This window comes from Theobroma cacao, chromosome 3 (assembly GCF_053813885.1).
Source record: "Theobroma cacao isolate CCN51 chromosome 3, ASM5381388v1, whole genome shotgun sequence".
Classification (NCBI taxonomy): Eukaryota; Viridiplantae; Streptophyta; class Magnoliopsida; order Malvales; family Malvaceae; genus Theobroma; species Theobroma cacao.
In genome coordinates, this window is record NC_142641.1 from 42,560,988 (window position 1) to 42,575,939 (window position 14,952).

Below are 14,952 nucleotides of genomic sequence, written 5' to 3' on the forward strand. Positions count from 1 at the left end.
CTGAAACTGTTTCAAAACATAAAATGGGCATGTAAGATGATAGAAGATAAACTAAGTGAAGGTTTGAAGAAGCTCCCCAAAATTTAGAAAAATATGAGAAGCATTAACTTGTTTCAACTTCTTAAAGAATTCAATATAACAAGGCAATCGAAAGCTCAGAAGTTACAAATATGATTTAATGTTCAAGGTGGAAAACATATTCCGTCAGGCACTGCAATTTGCCAGGATCTAATTTTTGCTCTCTCACAATAGCCTGCTTCTTCACAGTTAGCATTTGAGAAACAGGATCGACTGTCCAACCTTGCCGTAGTGCATCTGCATGTGAAACATCCAAAATCAACAACATTAATAAATACAACCAATATTGTTGTATCAACAACCCAAAAGAAATTGTGAATAGTATAGCACACACTAATTTAAGTAGACAATTCTATTAACAATACAAAAAGTGGAACATTCAGCTCAAAAAAGGGTTAACAGTAAAAGCCAGTTTGGCAAGCCTATAAACAGCAAAATTCCATGTTTTTCAATGGGAATTTAGCTTTGTATGGCCATCGATCTTGTTCCATAAAACCAAGAGCTATATAAGAAATTGAAAAAGTAGCTTTCCTTTGCCAAACTTGTTGAGAGTCTCGAGATTTATACATTTTGCATGTACAGGGAGCACAAATGTTCGAATATCTGGAAAGGCAGAGGACCAGAGGTTTCAAAGTCAAGAAATGTAGACTCTACTCAAACCATAAGAAGCAAAAGCTTCAACATTGATTCACTGATTATAGATATAAACCAGACATGTCTCCAGCTTGCAATCAGGGAGTTAAACATCTATAAAGGAGACTTCATTGATTCAGAATATGATATATCCTTCTGATTTCATATATTTATGTTTACACTATAAAGACTCATATGGTCTCAAAAGAAGCTTATCACAAACATCTAAAAGCAAATAAAATAATAGAATATTCACAGTATAAACATAACAAGGAATGTGTGTACTTACAATTTGTGGCATCATCCTCACTCATTCCAAGAAATTGAGCTGCATCTTGGATGCTTATCGTTGAATAAGCAGATAGCAGCAGTCCAAACATCCTCTTAGTGTAAAGCTCTACAAAAAGGACAGCAAATAAATGAAATAATGACCACAACTGGTATATTGCCTAAATCTTTTACGGACATTCTATAATATTGAGTGTTACTTAATTTTTACATGTTTTCACTCCTTCAATTTCAATGCATCTCAGTCAAAATAAGCAATTCAACTATCATTGTTTCTGTACTGAACCATAATGTTTCAATTAGATATTACTTTTTATAATTAGCTCCTTTTTTTCCTTTTATTGATTTAATTCAGGTTTCATTTTTTAACATATTTTTTATTATCTATCTAATAACACTTAAAATATTGTAAAAAGCTATGGTAGAGAAAGCATGCCTGAGAAAGAAGCAACAAGAACTTGTGTTTCTTGACTCCAATCAAAGCCACGAATTGCGTCATAGACACCAGCATAGTCCCTTATCCACAGCTTCTGACCTATTTTCCAGGCTGCAACCAACTCCGGTTGGCTCTCCTTGATTGCTGCAGGTATTGATTTCCAAAGAAACCTTGCACTATTACTGCAAAACCATTCCCTTCAAACATCAAATCCCAAACTAAACAAATGTAAACGAAAACAACATTTACTCCCAAAAAAAGCATTTCCCATAATCACATATAATCCCGTATATATAACTTATTAATTAAAAAGAATAAATGGGACTTACATATCATCGACGTAGATGTGGCCGAGAAGATGAATTGCGAAAGGCCACTCGTCTTGAAAAGCAACGCCTTCCGCTGCTACCTGATTTTTTTTTATAAATTCGAATTAGGGTTTCGATAGGGTTTTGGGAATTCTAAAGGAAAACACTTGAACTATCTAAAAATTAGATGAAACATCACACACAAAAATTAAAAAAAAAAAGGAAAATAAAATATCAAAAGGAGAGAAAAGAGAGAAAGTACCTGAAGCATGAGGTTGTCGCATATATCAGCGATCCTGCCGAAGGATTTGGAAGCCAATGCTCCATTCAGAACACTAAAATCCATCTCTTCTCTTCTGCTTTTACTCTTTCGATTTTCTTCTTTTCTGCTATTACTCTGTCAGATCGTTTTCTGTGGGATCTGAGCTCTATTTCATGGGCCAAAAAATTAAAGCCCATTTAAATGCGTGGCGTCTAAAGATCCAACATTGAAAAGCCCATTCTTTGTCAACACGAAATTCAACTTGGATGAGCCTGCCCAAAGTGTCCCGGTAGTGCCGGTATTGAGAGCGCCATGACTCTTGAGGGATGATACAGGGACGTCAAAATCTTTTTCTTGCTCATTTTATTTTAATATTTTTTATTTTAATTAAAATATTAAAAAATATTTTTAATAAAGTAATAAAATTAAAAAGTAAAAATGTTTTTAAAAATATTATAAAATACAATATAATGTGATTATATTACAATCTTACGTTATAATGATCTATTACAAAATAAATATTGAAATATAATTTAATTGAACACATTGTAAAAATATGCTACAAAATGCTACCTAAAGGTGTAAGGTGGAGGACTCTAACCCAGCGGAAATAAGGGCCATTAGAGAAGTTTTTATTGGGTTTATTGCTTCCAAATGGGGCCATAGGCTGGTTATTGAGAGCCATTCAATGAATGCTGTCAAATGGGTGAACAATCCAGCGGAAGCTCCTTGGAGATTTAGGAAAATGGGATGTTATCTATGGCTTCAGGGAAAACAATCAAATGGCTGATAACCTCGCGAAGGAGGGAGCTATTCACCAGAGAGATCTCATTAGCATTATGAAGGAGTAGGGGTAGTCAGGGGTTTCTTGAGGGGATTTTTGGTAATGTAAATAGTGCTAATCACAAAAACAGGGATTGGGATTTTCTTCTGTAAACGTTGGGAGATGGATGGAGTTTTTTTGTATTTTTTGATTGGTTATGTGGTTTGAGACTAATGTGCGTTTCTTGCTAACGCATTGAAGTCTCAAACCATGTATTGTTTTGGGAGCTATGCTTCCCTTTCTATTAATGAAATCACCTTTCAAAAAAAAAAAACAAATGTTAGAAGGAGATTCTAAGTCGAAACTGTATTTTGGATATAGATCATTGATGTATTTTGGTCCCAATTCTCAACAGTGTCTATTCCATTCCATTATTTGTTCCAAGTGGCAAGGCTGGTTAATGGAGAGTGATCTCCTTATTTAAGCCAATAAAGCTGGTGCTCACTCTCTCTCTTTCTCTCAATTTTTTTATGCCTGTCTTTCTGAAATGTGAAAGTATCAATCTAATTTGAACCCAGCAGTGATACGTGTTTAGAGAGATCCAATTTTTTGTCCAAATTTTATTTTAATTTATAAAATTATTTTATAGCTTCTGTGATTTGTTGTTTGCTGTAACAGTATTAGCTCGAGTTGAAGGATGACTAGAGAAGCTGAGAACAGTGTGTACTTTGTTCGGGGAGCAAAGGCATGGGAATGAGTTGAAGGATATGCTTTCTTAGCACGTGTATCAGTCTCATTTGGCGCACAAAGTGTATCTTGGGATCAATAAATTCCAGTGTTTTATTTGTTTAAACTCCAATTAAAATTTTGTTTTTTTTTTTTATTTTTCATTTTCTTCCTTTCTTCTTGTCTTCTTTCCCTATGCTTGCTTCCTACTAGTTACTTTAGTACTTAAGTCTTTTCACATTGAAGCCATGATTCAATAGTTAATTGATGACCAGAGTTATAAAGCCATAATTAGCAGCTACTACTAACCTACTATGTTTCTCCCCCATTCTTTTTTCCATGGTATTTACAACCCAATGTGCCGTACAATCACCAAATGGAAGACCAAGAAGAAAAGCCACTACCCACTTCAGAAATAAAATACTACTGGAATTTATGCACACGTATCCTACAGAAAAATCACACTTGCACTCTTGTTTGCCACATATGTCGACATCAATACAAACGTGCCAAGACTTCAAATGAAAAAAATGGGAAATTCAAGACCAATTTGCTATATAAAACCTGCAAAACAGAAAACTTAAGAGTGCTCTCAAGTCTTAAAATTTTCCACCACCAGTGACAGTTCTGAAGAGCTTAGTTTTGTTCTTACTGGTTTGACAGTCGTGATAGTGCGTTACAACCCACCAAAGTGATGGCATTTTGTGGATTAATGCAGCTCGTACTATTTAGTCGTGTTGATGGGATTTTTCCAAATAGCTTTTGGTTTTTGACTAAAAACAAGCAATTCTTTCACAAGTACCTGTTACATGAATAATCATATTAAGAGGAAGTTTCAAGTTTGTCAAACGAATTTATTCTGGGACTTGAAGGTTTGAATTTTAAATCCAGCCAAACATCCGGAAACATATAAACTTAAACATGAAAAAACCATAACTTTTGTTTTTCAAAAATGGCAAACTGTTTTTTAATAATTAATAAGGAAAGAAAAAAGATATTCAGTGCATTGGAACTATAGGTTTTGAAGGTGTATATGACTAATAGTTCCTATAGCTTGAAACAACTTAACCATGTTTATGTTATGATGAATTTTTGTATAGCAAGAACAGAGGAAATATAAGGCAAGAAAAACAGAACTTTATCAATCAAAAACTCTCAAAAGCCTACTTTTTTATGACGGAAGAAATAAGAAGCCTACTTTTTAACAAGTGCTCGATTTCTGTTCAATTTGGTGCCTGCTTTTTATTGTTTTAAGTTCAGTTTAACTTTGTTTGTCATCTGTTCTCCATCCAGCTGATTCTTTATAGCAAATTCTTCATGCTGAGATCTTCTTCATTTGATGCAATATCTAAGACTCTGACGCCTCAAGCTCTCAAGAGGAATAGAAAATGAAAACTGCTTTGTCTTGATAGGTGAAGGATGAGGAGATATCTAGAAAAGAGAATACAAAAAATCTGCTTCTCTAGTCTCAATTCTTTAATGCTTCAAACACAATAGCATAAACAAAATCAAGTTAGTACCAAAAGTAGAGTAATAATTCACGCGTAAACTTTCAGAATCGACCCTGGAGATACACGAAGCTACCAAAAAGTGAAGGGAATGTTGACAAAAGTTAGGCAGAACATTTGTCAATAGAATACGTATCCAGATTCAAAGAAGGGTCTTAAGGGGGTCAAGAACGGGGTCTACGCATACGTATACACACCATTCATCTTAATCCTACCGCCTTGGCACCCTTTTTCGGACTGTCTACTCCTAATTAGTGGAAGATAAGAAAAAAAAGGTGTAGCAATTTGCTCAACAGCAGCCTCTTGCCTTCTGCTATAAATATGGGATACTGATTTCTTAGCTTCCCATCTCTCACAAGCTCATCCAACTTCTCCCCTCTCCATTTGCTAGGTTATCTTTCTCTTTTCTTGGTTACATTATTCTCTTTGGTACTGCTAAAAGCTTGGTAGCAGAAACATGGGGTTCTCAGTAAGATTTCGTTGTTGCCTTGTGTCTGTCATGGTGCTCTTGCCTGCACTGTGTCTGTGTTACTCTCAGGACTATTTCGTCCGGTCCAGAGCAACTTACTATGGCAGTCCTGACTGCTTAGGGACTCCAAGTATGTACATTTCTCCTATGATACGTGCATGTTTATTTATTTAGTAGTATTTAGTAGTAATATTAAGTGTCATCGTCACGATTTTTAAAATTAGCAAGTGGATATACTTATTCTTGAGGTCCGTGACTGTGATTTTAAATCTTACTGCCTATGCAATGCTCATATGTCATACATGAGCTAACAATCATGTGAATTTAGGTGGAGCTTGCGGGTTTGGAGAATACGGCAGGACTGTCAATGATGCGAACGTGGCTGGGGTTTCCAGGCTCTACAAGAATGGAGCTGGCTGCGGTGCTTGCTATCAGGTAGAACTTCAAGCCCCTTAATTATTTCAACTCTGAAAGCGATCACAGGTAAAGCAAGGAGTTATGGGTTCGGCAGAAACTTCCGCAAAATCAAACTACTTTCCACTCAACCTTTAGAATAGTATAGTGTTTCTAGCGTTAAACATGTGCCCCTACCGCTTAAAACTAATTAAAAGTTTTCATTATCATTAGTTGCTTTGGCACTGATCTATAAACACAAGTTGCTTCTTATTTTATGTTGCTAGCTAATCCTTGACGCTTGCTTTTGCTTAATTAAACAAACTCAGGTTAGGTGCACGAACCCTCAACTGTGTGATGGTAATGGGGTGAACGTTGTGGTGACTGACTATGGCGAAGGAGACCACACAGATTTCATCCTGAGTCCCCGTGCCTACACAAGGATGGCACGATCAAACACCGCCGCGCAGCTGTTTGCTTATGGCGTAGTTGACGTGGAATTCCAGAGAATCCCCTGCCGCTACGGTGGTCACAAGCTCCAGTTCAAGGTTCAAGAACAAAGCAGATACCCAAGCTACTTGGCCATTGTAATCTTGTACCAAACTGGCAAAAACGATATCCAAGCCGTTGATATTTGGCGGGTAAATTTTTACTTATTTATCACAAACTTTTTACTCCTTCTTGAAGTACCGAATCGTACATATTGTTACATTATTATGCGTTTGGTGTGTGAGCAGGAGGATTCTAAGCAATGGATAGGAATGAGGAGGGCGTATGGGGCAGTTTTCGACATGGCTAGTCCGCCACAGGGGGCTGTCAGCTTGAGGTTGCAAGTGAGTGGCAGCGCGGGCTTGACATGGGTGCAGGCACCAAACGTTATCCCCAGCGATTGGAAAGCTGGAGTTGCGTATGAATCAGATATTCAGCTTGAGTAAATTGCGTCAGGCTTGCACTACTAGAAACAAATAAGTAAGAAATTTTAAAACGCAAAAATCAGACTACTTGTATTAAGTCCTTAATTACATGGTTGCTTTATGATGTCACTAGTAAGACAGCAAAGTGCTTAAAACTTCGCCTTGCGCTCGATAAAATAAAGAGTTGGTTATGTGTACCTTTGCTTCATGTATTTTTTTTTTTTCTTTTTTTTAACATTAATCATCATAGACTTTCATTCAAACTGGGATGAACCTAGTAAAAAAAGGAACAGAACGGTCAAGAGTTAAAAGAGAACCAAGTTACACTATACAAGCAACAAAGAATTGCACCCAGCCCCAATCAATTTTCATCCTAACCAAGAAAGAACTAGCAAAAGGCATCAGTAAGATCAGGAAACAGGACCAAAGACACTGTTCCCTATTCTTGCTGTTCACAAAATCCATTCATACCAGTCTACCCATCACACTATGACCATCAGACCTGATACAGAACATCAAAAGGTACCCGAAGCATGAGATTGTCGCATATATCAGCAATCTTATCGAAGGACTTGGAAGCCAATGCTTCATTCAGAACACTAAGATCCATCTCTTCTTCTCTTCTGCTTTTACTCTTTCGATTTTCCTCTCTCCTACTATTACTCTGTTAAATCGTTTTCTTTGGGAGACCGTTTTTTTTTTTTTTTTGCTTTTTTTCCCTTGTCTAGCCCAATTTCATGGACCGAAAAATTAAAGCCCATTTAAATGGGCGGCGTCTTAAAAAACAACTTCTACGATTTTAAGTTTTCATTTAACATAAGGATCCAACCTTAATTCTTTATAAGCCCATTCTTTGTGCACTCGAGACATGACATCCATGTTTTTGTCTAATTTCAAACTTAGTTCGAAACAATCTGAATTGAATGTCCAATTGTGACATAAAATTCACGTTTTGCCTAATTCGAACCGATCCAAATTTCTATTTTAAAACTATATGAGGAATTTCCTACTTCTAATTGACACGACCCAAATTTCTATTGTAGTCTGTTGCCCAAACTTTCCCGTGCCCAAGTTTAGAAATTATTACAAATACCCTTAATTTGTTTTGATAATTAAAAATAACAATCCATAATTTGTTTGGATAATTAAAATTAACAATAAAAAAAAGCATACTATAGATGTCTAATTTTAATTAACTATTTTTTTAAGTATTATTTTACATAACGAGAACAAATATAAAATAATTGTGTCACATGAAAAAATAAAAATAATTCAAAACGAGTGATAAGTTCACGAGTTATTTTCATACTTAAATGTTTTAAAAAGTTTGATCTAGTGGCTTAGAAATGGAAGTTATTAAGAAGACGTTTTCTTAACCATGCTTTATCTTTTCCTTCTTTCTTAATGTATAAGTGTCACATTGTTTAGTATCACTACTTTACTACTCAAAACTTATGTCCATTATCCAATTACGTATTCTTTCCATATCATCTAATAAGTTGTCCTTTAACGTGCTCTTCTTATAAACTATTCTTCTCATAGTGAATATACTCTTCCCATAATAAATTCGTTTTTCCATGCAAAACTTGTTTTCTTAAAAATATTATCCAATTACGTGCTCTTTTTATAATGTTAATGATCGATAAACCGTTATTTAAAGTGCTCTTCCCATAGGTCATCCTTCACATAGTGGACATGCTTTTTCCATAACAAGAACATTCTTCCGTACAAAACATGTTCTTCTAAAATTACTCTATTTTCTCCTAAGAAAACACTACTATTTAATATAAATATGAGATTTTAACAATTAAATAAAAGATCAGAAAAATATCAATGATTACTCTTTCCAATATCCCCTTTACTCAATTCTTTTTATCTACTGCGTTCCGTCGCCCAAAACACTTAAATTTCAAAAACTACTCCAATCTTCTTTTCTGCCACTTCTAGTGAATTTCATTTTACTTATTCAAAACGTACTCTCCCCTTACCAAAAAAACCCTCTACAAATAACATTTTGAATTTTGATTGATTACAAATTTTACTCCAAACTTAACTTAATAGTTACTAGCCCTCCAATGCGAAGGTCAAAATTCCCTAGCATATATACAAAAAAAGATAACATTCCAGTTGGTGGGGAAATTTCTATATTTGACTATTTTTCTAGATTTTCCCTGTAAAGTAGAGTAGTTTGTCAAAATGATTACACTGCACATGCAAGTCTGTAATATTAACTCTGCAATTAGCTTCCTCACATGCGTCTTAGAAGTACATTTTTGCCCAAAAATTATATTCTAGGAACAGCTGTGAAGAATATAACCATACAGAGGTCTCCAAAACATTGATACAAGCAAACAAGGAGGGCATCATAAACATTCTGCGGCGGGCAGCTAGTCTTGGCAAGCATGAAATTTGAACAGTTACATGAATGAAGCATACGATAGTGCAGCATCTGGATATTGTAATGCCTGCAAAAATTTAAGCAGCAACCTTAGCAGAACTTCATTACAAACCACCATTTTTTGCATGGCGGATATTGTTTCTTTCTGCATTAACCATAGGAAATTTCAACGGCATCTATTTATAGTATTATGATTTTTTATATTTATACACTATGTACATATTTGTGTATGATTTAGAATTGGGAAGAAACTTCGCATCATAGACGAGACAAATATAATGTTAGACTTGATACTTTAGAGGGGTAAAATCTCTAAAGTTGGTGCTCTTTCCCTTTCCATAGCACAACCCAGAACAAGAAATTTTCCCCATCGCATTAGCAGCTGCTAAAATGAGCACAGATATTATAGCAGCATCATATGCAGAAATGACTGCCAGATTATGACCTTTACATGTGGGATCAAAAGTGAGTAGAAATGTGCACTAAATTGTCGCAAACCAAATCCACAAATGACACAGGCAAAAATAGTCTGTGCATATTAAAGTTTTGAATCCACACAAGTCATATGAGTGTAATTCCCACAAGCAACTAGGATTTGCCATGGATTTGAACATCTGTGATTTGTATATTGATCAGTTTGTAAACATACAATGTGAGCATCCATAAGCACATATATGTTTAGAGAAAAAGATCAGGAGTAATAAATGAAAACCAAAAACAAAATTAAATTCATATACACAAATACATAGCCTTTGCATATTTATATATGCATAACTATGTCTATGTGCATTAATACCTAATAAAGGTTAAGGATATGTGAGGGGAAAAACACTTACAGTGCAAAAAGTCAGTGCTTCTTCAGGAATCCAAAAGAGTTTTTGGTGTCATGCTTCAATACAGCCTACCAGTGCACTCTGAAGAACCACAATAGCAAAATTTCTTCTTTATGTTACCATTCTCATCACGAACCTGATCTATCATATAATTGTAATGGTATGTCAACTCCTGCAAGGGAGGAATATTTTCAGCAGCAAAGAGCATTATATGTGGGATTCTCCTGTCATCGTGATCATAAAGGACATTTTGTGCATACAAATTAGGTGAACAACTATGGTTTATGAATCTCCCTACATTGCCATGCTGTGCTGCATCGATGGTAAAACCACTGTCTTGCACAACTTGGCAAACACTTGAATGCACATCAGGCATTAGGGTTGAAAGACCATCCCACAGAGAACTTTCACTGTAGTTGTTTCCAATATCAAACAGATACTCATCATTCCCTGTTCTTTCTTCAGCTTCTCTATCTTCGAGGAGCTCTCCAGCATACTCACAGATGAAACTTCCGGAAGGGATAGAATTTAGGGATCTAACACCCCAGCCTCTCGATTCTGTTTTAAAGATTTCAAGCTGAAATTTTATGCCACGCTGGCTCACTCTATTATAGCAAGAAGCAGGACACTTGCAAGTAGGACCACATTCATAGACAAGGCGCTTTGCTTCAACAATGGCCCCATTATGGTTATATGGGATCTCTCCTCCATTCTTCATTGCACAGGAACATTTCCCAGATTCTGAACATCCATCAATACAATCACAACCTTTGGGAGGAATAGGGTGGCACCAGTCAGGATAGATCATGTGAGGTACATACACAAATGGTGGAGGTTTTTCACTATCTATGGTGTTTATAGCACAAATGGGGATTACCTCCTTCCCTTGTGAGATATCATGTGCACACAGCCCTTCCCACACTTTAGATTTATTAGATTTTTTTACAACTTTCCAAGCAAGCTCTGGTTGACCAGGAATTCTGACCAGCTTAAATTTGTAGACAAGCTTACCATGTGGTCCTGATTCTTGCTTACACTCCTCCACCAAATAGAGGCCATCATAAACATATGTTTTACCCCTACCTTCTAACAAATCAGAAGACCTTGTCTCACCGCGAATAACCCTCACTGGATTCTTAACAAATATGCTATTTGCCAAAGCAAGGTTTCCTCTTTCAAGTTTCTGGTCTTCCGGTTGCTTACCTTTCTGCATAACATTCCCTCCCTGACCCATGTAAGTCAAGATATCTGAGTTATCCAAGTCATTGTCATAGCCCCCTGATGCTATAACACTAGTAGCAATGATCCTATCACCTTGCTTTACGTAATCTATACCACCCTGACTTTGGCGATGAAGGCCAACAATATTGAGCTCCACAAAATAATGAAACTCATCACCAACTTCAACACCTGGTACAGGTCCAATGATCTGTTTGCCTGTGTTAATGTATTTCCCTTTCTCTTTGAGAATCTTTGCAGCTTGGATATCCACCCTCTTAAAGGTCTTTCCTTCTCCATTCAACTTTGATTCTTCTTCCTGTAAAAGCTTCCGACAAATGGCTTGGAATAGGCGTAATGTCTCTCTCACTTTGTTCCGAGTAGTAATTGCATCATTATCATGACACACACTACTTGGACAAGAAGGAGGAAGACTCACATCATAACTGTATGATCTCAGAGCAAAATTATCATCTGTGTATAGTCCATCCTGTTGGAATGATTCTTCCTTGTCCCTGATAACCACTTGACCAAGACCTTTATAAGGCCTTGTGGGAGAAGAATTCTTCTTAATACATGTTTCTTCAGGGCTCTCTGCTTCATTCTTATTTGCTACTAAAGCATGGTTTGCCCTTGGTAGCAATATGAAATTGTTCTTTCTTTTTCTTTTAAATGAAACACCCCCCAGGTCACGTTTGCAGGTCACTTTCCCTTGTGGCAGAGGACAAGTTGATGAAGCCATGAGGCCTTGCACAATTGACCCATCCAATAAAACTTCTTGACTCCCACAGTCCTCCTCCAGCAATTGATCCTCAAAGGCAGGTGAATCAGAAAGCTTTGTCTCAAAACTCTTGTCCTCAGCATAGATTACAATATCATGTATTGGATTTTCCTCCAAACCTCTAACATATCCATCACTTGTCTCACTAACTTGCTTGGACTTGCTATCAAATTCATTTGGATAAGTTTCGCAAGGAGACTTGATGCTCTTTTCTCTCATATCTTCCTTGTCCTCATCCATATCATTCCTGGATGAAGCTTCATAAGCACATAGCTTCCTCATTTTTTCAGAAGCCAGCTCTTCAGGTTTAGATCGAATTTCTTCTGCAGAGAGTGTAGGAGCACTACCTTCTATTTTACCTTCTAAAGCATTGACATCCTGAACATCCTCTATCACTTGTTTCACATCAGTACATATAGTCTTCTCTGAGGGCTTTTCCTCATTTACAAACTTCTCTAGATTGAAACCTTTGTCCTTTAGAGAGGTAAGCCATTTCATGCGCTCCTCCTCGCTAAGAGGTGGAGCATTTCTTCCACAAAATGGAGGGAAGTTTCTCACAACAGTGACTCCTCTACGAGGACGATAATTTCTTGCCGAAGTCTTCTCCAAACTGCTCTCACCAGGGTGGGATTTCACCGCTTGCTCACTTGGTCTATCGATTGGTGCAGCCAACCTTCCACACCCTGGTGGAAAATTCCGAACAACAGAAACTTTACGCTGCTTATACTTGGGTGCAGGGGCAAAGTGACCATTTTCAGTTGACACTCTTCCCAGCCTTCCCTCAGAATGACTACAACTTGCCACTTTTAATGTCTCTTTATGCAGCATATTATCGGAAACGCCCATTTCAACTCATATATTACAAGTTGCACGAAAAGCAACCTAAAAACCAACATAAAATATTATTAGACTGCAATTAGCTCAAAGATTAAACAATAATTAACCTCATTCTCTATCTCTAACCATGAATAAAAGTAAAAACAGAAAACAATTAAAACGAATCCCGTGGTCATGAGACTTTAGTTTCTAACAACAGCAAAAGACTGTATCAACAATCAAATCAAGCCATGAAATAACCTAAAACTATGCCCCAATATTGAAGAACAAGCCAGTTGAAAACGAGGGGATTAAAAGATAAGCAAATAGTATATCTCAAATGGATGAAAAAATCAAACTCCCTTTTCAATCAAATAGCAACAAAAAAAGAAGGAAAAATGAATCAGTGGATTAAAAAAATAATGCGATTCATATATGTAGTTTCCCGTAAACTCTAAAGCACCTAATGACAATAATCAAGTTTTCTTTAAAATATATCGAATTTTCTGCTGAACTTTTCTTCGAAACCAAACAGGACTAGAAACACAAACTCGATATCCACCAAAACGGGAAGAATAATTCAAAATTAAGAGGGGAAAGAGAAAAATGGTTGCGTTACCATGCACAGAAAATTGCTAAAATAAAGGCGGAAAAATAAGTGATCGAAGAAATGTTGACCATCTATTATGGATTTGAAGTGATCAAAAGCTAATTAAACAGACGAGATTTCAACAAGAATAAAAATTCACCCGAAAATCTTCGAGGAGTAGAACATGCACGAGAAGGCGGAAGAGCATCGAAATGAGGAAAGAAAACGACGGTTACTAATGAAGAATGAGCGGCATTAGACTGAAATCAACGGTGAAGATCGTCTAAAGTTTTCGATAGGAAGCTGGATCGTAAAAATTGATAATTTTTAGCTCGTAGTGGAGAAGGAAATGTGTGCACTTTACCGTTTCGATTTGTCTCCTTTACGAGATGATTGCCGGAGTGAAGAAAAACCCGACGCTTCGAGTGCCGCAGTAGAAACGGCGTCGTTATGCCAAATGACAGGTGGTAAAATATAAGGGTAAAATACATTTTTTCTAATTTTTATTAATAATTACACGTAAACTCATTAGTATTCAAAATTGACAATTTGAATAGCATCAATGGTAAATATGAAATATCTAAATTGTCTATTGCACAAAAAAATAAATACAATAGTGTGTCAATACCTATTTGAAAAATTTTATCCAACAGAAAAAATGTCAAGTTCTCATAACAAACTTTGAAATTCAAAACTTAGATCAAACATAGATTTATGGTTTCTAAACCCATATATAAATAAATAAATAAATCAACTCAACGACTCAACTTTCATTTTCTCTTCCACCTTTCGACTTCACTTTGAATCACCTAGCAAAAATCAAACATGGGTTCATAGTTTCTCTTCACAAGTGATTTATGAGTTGAAGTGCCAAAAATCAACAATAAATCTAGTGCATTTCAACAATAAAATCAGGATTTTGAAAGAGTTTTAGCTTCTAATAGGTTTAAGGATGAAAAAAAGGGTAAAATTATCCTTTGCCACATCATTACCATAACCTTTTAAGTTTTGATTATAACTTTATACGAGTCTATTAGAATTTGAAATGGACGGTCTATCTTAAAAGAATATTTTTACTAGATACATAAGTCCTATCATTTGTCAATTGTTAATATTTTCATTAGTTTGATGACGTGGTAATATTTTTTAGATAATTTTATCTTTTATTAATTTTTCAAATTACCATTACATAAAATACAATTTCTTAATTTTTACAATTTATTTGCCTCTGTGTCCAAGCATCCTCTTTCCTTCTCTCACTAAAATTTCTCCACTGTAAACAACAACGACAAACAACATGACAAGCTTTGAGTGAACGTTTCCCAACCAAATCTGACCACGAGAACATCAGATTAGATGCTACCCAACCAAATCAAACCTGCGGGAACATCAGATCTGTCACTTCCTTACTAGATTTGATCGCGAGACCACTAGATTTAGCATTCCCACAACATCAATGAGCACAAGATCGCATTAGAAGGGCGCAACTTGGTGCTCTAGCGATTAGCGTAAAGAGGCACTGTTTACCGCTTTGCAAGA

The 14,952-nt window shown here is 36.1% G+C and overlaps 3 protein-coding genes across 4 annotated transcripts; 1 reads left to right on the forward strand and 2 right to left on the reverse strand.

Moving 5' to 3' along the window:
• Nucleotides 1–62: 62 nt before the first annotated feature.
• Nucleotides 63–2,157, reverse strand: COP9 (COP9 signalosome, subunit CSN8). Of its 2 annotated transcripts, XM_007039631.3 has the most exons (6): nucleotides 2,006–2,157; nucleotides 1,765–1,844; nucleotides 1,436–1,617; nucleotides 1,001–1,108; nucleotides 610–681; nucleotides 63–315 (listed from the first exon to the last, which is right to left on the reverse strand). In XM_007039631.3, exons 1-6 carry the CDS (start codon nucleotides 2,087–2,089, stop codon nucleotides 176–178), a joined length of 666 nt encoding a protein of 221 aa, XP_007039693.3. In that variant the 5' UTR covers nucleotides 2,090–2,157; the 3' UTR covers nucleotides 63–175. The 2 variants fall into 2 exon arrangements, with proteins under 2 accessions (XP_007039693.3, XP_007039692.3); XM_007039630.3 differs by lacking the exon at nucleotides 610–681.
• A 3,192-nt stretch (nucleotides 2,158–5,349) lies between these two features.
• On the forward strand, nucleotides 5,350–6,977 carry LOC18606170 (expansin-like B1). Its single transcript, XM_007039632.3, has 4 exons — nucleotides 5,350–5,601; nucleotides 5,800–5,906; nucleotides 6,194–6,505; nucleotides 6,602–6,977. The coding sequence occupies exons 1-4, from the start codon at nucleotides 5,460–5,462 to the stop codon at nucleotides 6,797–6,799; spliced, it is 759 nt and encodes a 252-aa protein (XP_007039694.3). The 5' UTR covers nucleotides 5,350–5,459; the 3' UTR covers nucleotides 6,800–6,977.
• Nucleotides 6,978–8,990: 2,013 nt separating this feature from the next.
• On the reverse strand, nucleotides 8,991–13,798 carry LOC18606171 (histone-lysine N-methyltransferase, H3 lysine-9 specific SUVH6-like). Its single transcript, XM_007039633.3, has 3 exons — nucleotides 13,574–13,798; nucleotides 10,013–12,890; nucleotides 8,991–9,243 (listed from the first exon to the last, which is right to left on the reverse strand). The coding sequence occupies exon 2, from the start codon at nucleotides 12,852–12,854 to the stop codon at nucleotides 10,068–10,070; it is 2,787 nt and encodes a 928-aa protein (XP_007039695.3). The 5' UTR covers nucleotides 12,855–12,890; nucleotides 13,574–13,798; the 3' UTR covers nucleotides 8,991–9,243; nucleotides 10,013–10,067.
• Nucleotides 13,799–14,952: the final 1,154 nt, after the last annotated feature.

Coding starts and splice junctions, on each gene's coding strand:
- COP9 (XM_007039631.3), bottom strand. CDS start 2,089: ATGGATTTTAGTGTTCTGAATGGAGCATTGGCTTCCAAATCCTTCGGC. Junction 1,618..1,764: donor CACATCTACGTCGATGATAT/GTAAGTCCCATT, acceptor ATGGTTTTGCAG/TAATAGTGCAAGGTTTCTTT. Junction 682..1,000: donor TGAGGATGATGCCACAAATT/GTAAGTACACAC, acceptor CTGCCTTTCCAG/ATATTCGAACATTTGTGCTC.
- LOC18606170 (XM_007039632.3), top strand. CDS start 5,460: ATGGGGTTCTCAGTAAGATTTCGTTGTTGCCTTGTGTCTGTCATGGTG. Junction 5,602..5,799: donor TGACTGCTTAGGGACTCCAA/GTATGTACATTT, acceptor ATGTGAATTTAG/GTGGAGCTTGCGGGTTTGGA. Junction 6,506..6,601: donor AAGCCGTTGATATTTGGCGG/GTAAATTTTTAC, acceptor GTGTGTGAGCAG/GAGGATTCTAAGCAATGGAT.
- LOC18606171 (XM_007039633.3), bottom strand. CDS start 12,854: ATGGGCGTTTCCGATAATATGCTGCATAAAGAGACATTAAAAGTGGCA.